The sequence below is a fragment of the Malania oleifera genome, chromosome 12 (genome assembly GCF_029873635.1).
Source record: "Malania oleifera isolate guangnan ecotype guangnan chromosome 12, ASM2987363v1, whole genome shotgun sequence".
Classification (NCBI taxonomy): domain Eukaryota; kingdom Viridiplantae; phylum Streptophyta; class Magnoliopsida; order Santalales; family Ximeniaceae; genus Malania; species Malania oleifera.
Window position 1 is genome coordinate 78,568,758 of NC_080428.1, and position 9,982 is coordinate 78,578,739.

The 9,982-nt window shown below is 36.6% G+C and overlaps 1 protein-coding gene across 1 annotated transcript; it reads left to right on the forward strand.

Annotated features, from left to right (window-relative positions):
• Nucleotides 1-8,343: 8,343 nt before the first annotated feature.
• Nucleotides 8,344-8,844, forward strand: LOC131144022 (uncharacterized). The gene has a single exon (XM_058092364.1). The coding sequence runs from the start codon at nt 8,344-8,346 to the stop codon at nt 8,842-8,844; it is 501 nt and encodes a 166-aa protein (XP_057948347.1).
• Nucleotides 8,845-9,982: the final 1,138 nt, after the last annotated feature.

The window sequence follows — 9,982 nt, forward strand, 5'->3', positions numbered from 1 at the left end:
CAGGAGCTGCAAAAGAAGAGATTTTACCAGTAAGCCAAACAACCATTATGGTACAAAGAGGAATTTGCACAAACGGTGAAAAATCCAAGTTTCAATACATGGGTAGATGATAAAAGTCAGTATCAATAATAATAGTAGCAGTAGAAGTAGTAGTAGTAGTAAGTGCCAAAGATGTCTTGAAGGAGTGAAGAGGTTATGTGCCAAGGCTTCCACTGGGAGCGTGAGATTTGGCATCATACCCCACTAGTCAAACAATTAATAATTTTTATTAAAAGAAAAGTGCATAAGATTCTCTTCATCTAGTCAAATGGACAATCCTAGGAGTAGTCCACAATAAAGCTCTGCTAACATGCAAGTTTTACAGACCAGGAATTAGATCATCTTCCAAAAAGTGACATTATATTCTATACCCTTTTCTCTCTTCAATTAATTGGTGGATATAGTTTTTAGAGTATCTTTTGAACTCTATAGTCTCTATATAATCCAGCCAAAAAATTGCCAACCTCTTGAAATAAATTTTTAAGGCTTCATTTGCAACTGCCAGCCTCTTGAAATATATATAAATCCTTTTCCACAAATTTTTGCGATCATGGATCATTTCTTTTGATGGATTTAAGGATATTAAATCCTTAATCACTATCTCCTCCCAAATTATACTCGTCATTATTATTATTATTATTATATTTTATCGTCGTTTTTCTTGTTTTGGGTTCTTTGTTCTATGGTAAAATATCATTTTTATTAATAAAATTAATAAATAAGGTATTTAATTAAGCTAGATTTTATTTTTTAATTTTTTTGTATAATTATCAATTTTAAATAAAATCGGTTAAAATGGTTAACCGAATTACCCGTTCGGGTAATTCGGTCGATTCCGGTTCGGTTTGCACGCCCAATTCGGTCGGTTCGGTTAACACTTTTGTTTAACAGAATTTTTTGATTAATTCGGTTAATTACCCGAATTCGGCCGAACCGACCGTTTGCTCACCTCTACTCAGAACGAGTCAAGTTTTTGGTGCAATTGCCAAAAACTTGACTCGTTCTGAGTTATGCTTCCAAGTGCAGAAGTGTCAAGTTGTATCAAGGATGAGTCCAGGATTGTATTCCACAGGGACGACTGAGTATCAAAGTATTTATGCAAGTTTAGTGAAATCCTGTTGCTGAAAAATGGGGTTTGAAAATCTATTTGATCTTTTACGATTTTGAAAACAGTAAACAAAGTGAGAGAAGGTTGAGTAAACTATCAAAATGAAACTAAAATTTTATCAATTTTCCAAAAATGTAAATCTAATAACGCAACCAAAACTGAACAGATTAACTGAAACAATTTTACCAAACACTCGGGTTACGGGTTCAACGTCTGTTTGCTTCCACTGTTTACTAATTTCCTAGGCCTTACTCCTTTTCTTGTTAATCCAATCAAGGCATTAAGAAGATGAAATTTTATTACTAACGATTGAGTAAATTGGCCACATCCAAACGAAAGAAAATAAGAACTCTTATTACGCATGAACCAAATTTTATGTAAAATAAGTTGATTAAAATCCTAGATTAAATCAAGGTTTTGATGTGCCTAACGTCAACAACAAAACAAGAAACAAGAGCTAGCGATTTATCAACAATTCCTTCAATTTTCGGTCTTAACCAAATAAAAGTTTAACAATGATATCATAGGATAACTAATAAACCATAGAATGCAAATGACATCGACCCACAACCCGAGTTACCGAACTTAGCCACTCATGCTTGCAATAGAAAAAAAACAAGTATGAAAATCCTAGTCTACTTAAGGAAATACCTAAACACGCATTATTAAAGATGACAACTACAAATAAGGAATTAAAACATGCAATGGAAACTCAATCAAACACACACACACACACACTAAAAATCAAACCTTTGATATGGATCAATAATTCAAACCAAGAACTCGAACAAAAATGCAAACACATCAAAAATCTAAACTTTGAATGATACCGAAAAAATAAAAATACGAACTTTAACAAAACTGAAAAATATGAACTTTGACGAAACTGACCCTAACTAAATTAATTAAATAACTTGGAACATTAAACTAATCTACGGAAAAATATTTAACCGAAAGAGAATAAAAAAAAAAACAATTAAACTTCAATAATAATAAAACACCCTAAATAATATTCGAAATCTAAAAATTCCAATAAACTCAAATAAAAAGTTAACAATATTTGACTGTTTAATTAGTAATAATAAAAGAAAGAGTAAAGAATAAAAAAGAGAGAGAGCAGGGAAGGAACAGCTGGAGGAGTGCCATGGAGGTCGGAGTGGCAGCTGCTGTATGGCTGGTAGGCCGAGGGGACTGCTGTTTGTCTGCTGCAACAGGGCTGCCTGTGTTGGAGTTGGCTACCACGGCTGCTGCAGATGGTGGTGTGGAGCTCGGGTGCTTCTGTTGTGGTGGCCGAGAGCTGGGCTGGAGATTGCAGAGGCTGCTCTGCTGTGTAGCTGCTGGTGGAGAAAAGGCCGAGAGTGATGCAGAGCTGGAGCTTCTTGCGATTGCTGGTACAGGGTAGAGGCTGGAGCAAAGGATGCCAAGGAAATTGAAGTTGGCCGAAGCAGATCCTCGGGCTGTGTTGTGACAATTTGAGGGAGTAAAGAGAGGAGGAGGAAAAAACTCAAAAAAGAAATATTGAAACAGAGAGGGAAACCGGAGAGATAAAGAAGATTAAAGAAGAAGAAGAAGAGAAGAGAAACTCAGAGAAGGGGAGAACCAAGAAGCAAGAAGCAAGGAAAGGAGGTGGTGCGGGGCACAGAAGATACAAGGGAGATAGCAGAGGAGCTGCTGCTGTGCGGGCTGTAGCAGGATGAAGGCCGAAGGGACTACTGCAGCTATGGAGAAACAGGGGAAAGAGGAAGCAAAGAGAGAGATCACTGAGGCCAGCGGGACAGAAAGAAAAGAAAAAAAAAACTAAATAAGAGAAGAAGAAGATGAAGAAGATGAAGACTGGCTGCGCTCGGGTTCCTTTTAAAAGAAAGTTGTAGTGCCCTACCCCCTACCCGGATTAGCCAACCCGACCCAGCCATGCATGGCCAGGTCATATCAAATACCCTTTCATATATATATATATATATATATATATATATATATATATATCTATATATATATTTTTTTTTTTCATTTTATTTTTTCTCTATTCATCGCAAATTTGACTCTTCTGGAGCCCGTTTCTCGCAAAACTCAAAACACTAAAGTTGTAGATAATCCTTTCCTCTTTTTCCAGAAATTTGAATCGTCTCGATCTGAGTTTGGACAAAAATGTTATGTATGAAATACGAACAGGTGTCGGTTTTGGTTTCCGAAATTTTTCCTGCAACAAAAAAAATACCAAAACTTCATAAATAGTGCAATAAAGTTCAAGAATGATGATTTTGGCACTTTATTAAAATATTGGACAATTTTGGACATTTAATTAAAAATATAAATCGTAAAGCTCGGGTTAAGACGTCCAATTACGTAGTTTCGGCGCGTAATCAGTGCCCAAGAAGGCTAAGGAGCGTTCTTCAACGAGGCCCTGTTGCGTCCCCCTTTAAAATTCTTTTCCTTCTCTTTTCTTTATTATTTTATTCCCATAATTATCCAAGTTACTACATGAACACTTAGTGTTTTTGAAATTTCATAATATTAAGAGGCTAATGTAAGTACTTCATATTTTCAGTATAAATGTTTGAAGCTCTTTGGGAATGATTATAGACTTAGAGACCCATTTTTAAGACCTTACAAAATATATTTTTCAATTTCAAATAAAAAATTCCAAGATTAAAAGCTAAAAGATTTTTTAGAAACAAAGTCTTAAAAACAGTAATTTGCACGCTCAGGCGTCTGACTGAGTATTCTCAGGCGACTGACCTTTTATATGGTTTTTAAGAAATGCAAACAGAATCGAGACAGGCGCCTAATAGATCCTACTAAATCAGGCGATTGACTAGTTTCTGAGGTTGAATCAGGTGACTGACTGAATACTCTCAGGTGACTGACACAACACTGACTTTTCAAATACGCTGTATTTTTAAAGTGACAGGTGCTTGACACTTTTTGATAGGTGACTAACTGTCGTAAAATTTAAAATAAAGCAACATGGGAAAGTTTCCAAAAATTATTACTTGAGCTCCAAACTTTGTATAAATTTGGGAAATACTCTAAGTAACTTGGGCAATACGAAAATTACTTTTAGAACTCTATAAATACATCTTGATTGCAAACCAACAATTACGAACAATCAATTTAAAATCGGCATTCAAGCTTACATTCTCACTTTCAAGTTCTTGTACTGAAATACACATTGCTGAAAGTATTTACTTTAAAAAATACTAGTAATTTAATGACTTGGTGTATATGGCTTGTTAATTTTTTTTATATATGAAACAATTATGATATTAATTCACCTCTCAAACTAAATTATTTGTTAATTTATAATAATAGGTTGCATGGTCAATGTCACTTGTAGGGTTGGAGCATCCATGAAATTGGACCACAAGGAGTAGTGCCCTATCTCCTCTCTCAATAATTGCAACATTGCTACCACCCCAACCATCATAACCTTTGCCTTAATTAACCATGATGTTTAGATGCAGCATTCGAATCCCTTTGTCTCATCATCAATTTGATGAAATTTTAATCTAAATCTAACAAAGAAAAGGAAAAAAAAAAAAAGAAATATAATTTTTTTTTTTTCATGATTCTCCTAAATGAAATGACACACACTGAGACACACACACACACACATAGAATAATGGATAGACATGGGCAGATCTTAGAAGGATGGCTAACCCCCAAGCCTTATTTGATTTTTTTTTTTTTTTTTGTCTTTTTACTTTTCTTTTTCCAACAAGCATTGGGAATTCAAAAAAAATAAAAACCGAACCAACCGAATTTATATGATTAATTCGATTAATTCAGTTTTAACCGAATTATACTCACTCTACAAATGATTGTTTAACATAAATTGAGTCTAAATAAAAATATTCTTACATGACCCATTTTTGTTGCGATCTTGAGCAAATTTCAATTACTTTTTTTTTGAAAGACTTGCTTCACTAGAAGACAAAAAATATTATATTCAGTTTGTAAAATAATCTATTATATGTGATTGACACATGAATTTTGTAATTATGGAGGATGATAAAAAGACATTTTGGGAAGGAGGATTTTTTTTTTTGGCCCGCACCACCTTCTATGTTTCTTTTTTACAAGTTTTTTTTTTTTTCCTGAAAAATTATTAGCTTATTCTCCTGATAACCCACGACATGCCGACTTTCATTGCTTTCTTCTTTTTCATTGACTCATTTTTCAGCAATGGAAAGTATGACTTGAGATTTCCCCAAATAAGTAGCCAAAACACACATAGGATCGTGAACCACAGTTCTACCAAATCCAATTTCAAAAATAACCGATATAAACAAATCCCCTTACCTTTCCCCAAAAATCTAAACTTGAACTCTACGACTCCTAAATAGCGAACCGAGTTCCCAAAACCTATAAATCACAGTACAATACGAACTTACAATTCCATTCTCTACATATCTACCAAAATGGAAATGAAAATCAAGCCTTACCTAGATTTTTGGGTCAAAACCCGAAAATCCTCGAAACAAAGATTCGTTCCACAAATCACGAAGAGAATTCTTCCCTGATCCTCGCAGTAACGTCGGATCGTCGATTCTAACAATGAACGGCGAAGAAATCTAAAGAGAGAGAGAGTAGAGCTTCGAGTTCTTAGAGAGAGAGAGAGAGAACATTTTGATAACTTAGCTTCAAAGCAACCCAAAAATATATTTATAGCACCTTTGACCCAGCCAACCTTGTCGACGAGTCGGTGACTTGGTCAATGAGTCAACGAAGAGAGTTCGTCGACGTCGCGGTGGCCTCGTCGACGAGCCTGAGATTTCAGGATTTCCCAAAATCTCTCGAATTCTCCTCGTCGACGAACCTCTGAATTTGGTCGCCAAACAATAGAAAGGCCTTCGTCGACGAAGCCTGCTCAATTTACTATTTTATCCTTTTCTTATTTATTTATTCCATATCTCATGGGCCGGGTTTTTACATTACTAATTCTATCTGTATTCCATAATAACCATTCATCACCTATATTCCCATATATCCACATATCTCCAAAAATATACAGTATTCGCAAACACTAGTATATTTCACTACCATCTATACCTCAGAAAAATTTTAGAACATAAAACATAAGACATAACTTATTTACATCCCAAAATATCATAAAAAATATTTATACCCTTTCTTTTTATCTAAAGCCCCAAAAATGCTATCAACCTCGAGCTTCTCTAAGCATGTTTACGTAGTGGTCCTGAAAAGATAAGTTTGTATTCGAGTGAGACACATCTCAGTAAGGGAAAGAAATAATATATATTAAAACAGCGTGTGGTCAACATGAGATTATATCAACATTTTAATATCATTTACAAATTATTAACATAGTTTCTAAAATCATTTCCTGATCCTATTTATACACATGTAGAATATTTACCCACGAGACTACCCAAAGATAAGGGTGATTACCTACTCATACAAGTAGCACCCCTCTACCATGATACATTAGGCAACTCAAAGGTCGCAATTGAAGCATACTAGGGCACTCACCTTACTCAGTAAGCCTTCAAATAATGAATTAATCTCGTACTCAGACAATACATACAAAGTTTACCAGCAAAGGTCTCCAAGAATAAGGAAATCTACCCGCCCATACAAGTAGTTTCCCTCTACCCTAGTGCATTATGCAGCCTACTGCTACATCACTACTAGTGTACTCGCCTTTTTCAGCAAGTCCTCAGGCGAAGAGTTTGCCCCGCCTCATTCACATTTCCATTTCATTCATTCGTACTACAACTCCTTTTAGCTGTACATCAATTAGTCCACATAGATATGCGCTAAAATCTGCTAACACAGCTCCTTTTAGCTGTCATCAATTAGTCTACAGCTCATTTTAGTTGTCATTACATATATGGTTGCATTATCAAACACAAGCAACATGTCCTTATAACATTTCATTAACAGTGCATTTCTTACATAATCTGCATCTCATACAAATAACATATGTTCAAACAGCATTACTATCCACTTATGCCACACATTTTAGCAGAAAAAGTTCATACATTGCCTGTAAAATAAGCCAACCAACATTTAATGTTTATTTACTGAAAATATACCTTCATTTCTTACATAATTATACCTTGAAATACTTTCCACTTTCATTAGTTCATTTTCACATATATGTAACTAAATAAGCAGTCCTAAGCTCAGAAAACATAATTTACACGGTTAGCATTTTATTCTCACATGAAAACATATATACATAAATAAAACATAATCCATTTTAATTCATGAAAACCTGATTTCATATATAAATTTTCCCCTTACCTGAATCCTTGATTTACACCAACAGGTATCCCAAATCGATGCCTATGATGCTTACCCAGTCCCTAGTTCAAAAACCCTAGTTTAATTAAATAAACCCCAACTGACTCAAATCTTAGAAAAATACTTATTTAGTACTTTCTAGGCTCCAAATAACAATATTCATTAAGAAAATTCCAAAATAACTCACTTATCCTGATTTTGGGATGTTTCCCAAACCTCTTAAATCAACAATCAACTCCCGCAGCTTTGCAGAGAATGATCTTATGAACCTCGTGGTGGTTCCGGATCGTTAAACCAGGTCAAATCCAGCCCAAAATCGAAGAGAGAAGGTTGATAATCCATTTTTAAAGAGAGAGAGAGAGAGAGAGTAAAGTTATGAAGTTTCAGGCTGAAAATGAAAGAAACTCTATTTATAGGCAGGGTCTCGTCGACGAGACACGTTGATTCGTCGATGATCCCATGAAGAACACTCGTCAACAAGACTGTGATCTCGTCGACGAGTTTCAAAGCATCTCAAACCCTCTCAATTAATTCTCGTTGATGAGATATACATACTTGGCAATGAGTTTCTGTAGATCTCTCGTCGACAAGAAAATCATGCTCGTCAACGAGAACCTGTTTAATATCCTTTTACAATTTATTTTTCCTTTATTCTATTTCCCCTTTTCCTTTTATTTTCTTTATTATTATTTTAAATAATTAAAAATTCTCCGGGTTGTTATAGTTATGATATAGGAATGCTAATCTATTCTTATACTATTTTCAGTATGGAGCCCAAAGATAGCAACTGGGATAGTAGTTCAGAGGGGACTGTGAGTGAAGGGTTGCCTTCCATGCCTTGGGACTTTAATAGGCATATTATGCAGGAGATCTGCTGAAGTGTTAGGGGACGTGTGCGTTCGCCTACTGTTGTGGGTTGTACCACCCGCATGCATCCTCCGACGTTTACTGGGGGATTCGACCCGATTGTAGTAGAGAATTGGGTGCAAAAGATGGAAAAGATCCTGAAAGTTCTGCATTGTACCAATGAGCAGAAAGTTCTCTATGCTATGTTTCAGCTAGCAGAAGAATCTGAGAGGTGGTGGGTGGTTGTGAGTCTACTTGAGGAGCAGACAGCCGATTCACCTAGGATGACATGGGGCCATTTTAAAGAGGTGTTCTTTAAGAGATACTTTTTGGCTTCTGTCCGTGATGTAAAGGCAGACAAGTTCTCGAGTCTGACTCAGGGGACCCTGACAGTGCAGAGTTATGTAGCTAGATACATCGAGTTGTCTTGCTTTGTGCTGTGTATAATCTTGAACAAGTACAAAAAGGCTCGGAGGTTTGAGAAGGGTCTGAGGAAGGAGATCCGTAGGCTGGTAGGAATGTTGCGAATTTGGGAGTTTCTTATTTTGGTGGAGAAAGCTGCCGTAGTTGAGGCTGGTCTCTAGGAGGATGATGTGGCACAGGATCAGAAGAAGAGGCTAGTACCTTCTGGTTCTCAAACTGGTTATACACAAGGACAGTGGAAGAAGAGGAACTATGGTTCGGAAAATCATCAGAATACGAAATGGTAGGTTCCGCAAGGGGATCCATCTCACGAGCTTTGTACTAAGTGTCGTAAATGGCATGATGGGGAGTGCTAGCCATTCATGGGTAACTGCTACCGCTGTGGCAAACTGGGCTATGTATCTCGGAACTGTCCTACACCGATGACTGGTATGACTATGCTAAGTTAGAACCGAGGACAGAACCAAGTGCCTCGAGGAAACACAGCTCAGGAGAGAGTGTACTCGCTTACTCCAGCGGATGCAGAACACGCTGGCAACGTGGTGACAGGTACCATGTTACTGCTTTTAAATAAAGCTATTATTTTATTCGATTCATGAGGAACCCACTCCTTTATATTTGCAAATTTTATGAAACTGTGTGGGGCTGAAACATAAGTGATGGATAAGGGGTTGTCTATGGCTACACCGTCTGGGAGTGTACTGATATGTAAGAAGATGTTAGGGAACTTCCCAGTGGTAATTCAGGGAAGGTCACTACCGGTGAATCTAGTAGTATATAACATGTATGAGTTTGATGTTATACTAGGGATGAATTTGTTATCTTCCAATTTTGTTGTGATTGACTGTCGTAGAAAAGTGGTGGTGTTCACACCTCTTGGGAGCAGGAATATGAGTTTGTAGGATCGTGTGTGCGTTCGACGCCACAAATTTTGTCGGCTATGCAGGCAAGAAGGTTACTTTTGGACCGTTGTTAGGGGCACCTAACTTGTGTGAAGGAACCATCTCGGGATGATCTGAAACTTGAAGATATCCGAGTGGTTAACAAATTTTTGGATATATTCTAGGAAGACTTATTCGGTTTACCTCTTGATCGTGAGGTGGAGTTCGCTATTGAATTACTGCCAGGCAAGGCACCAATTTCTAAAACTCTATACCAGATGGCTCTAGCTGAACTTAGAGAGTTGAAGGAGCAGTTGCAGGAACTACTGGATAGGGGCTTCATCAAACCTAGTGTTTCACCCTGGGGAGCTCTAGTATTGTTTGTGAAGAAGAAGGAAGGGTCAATGAGAATGTGCAT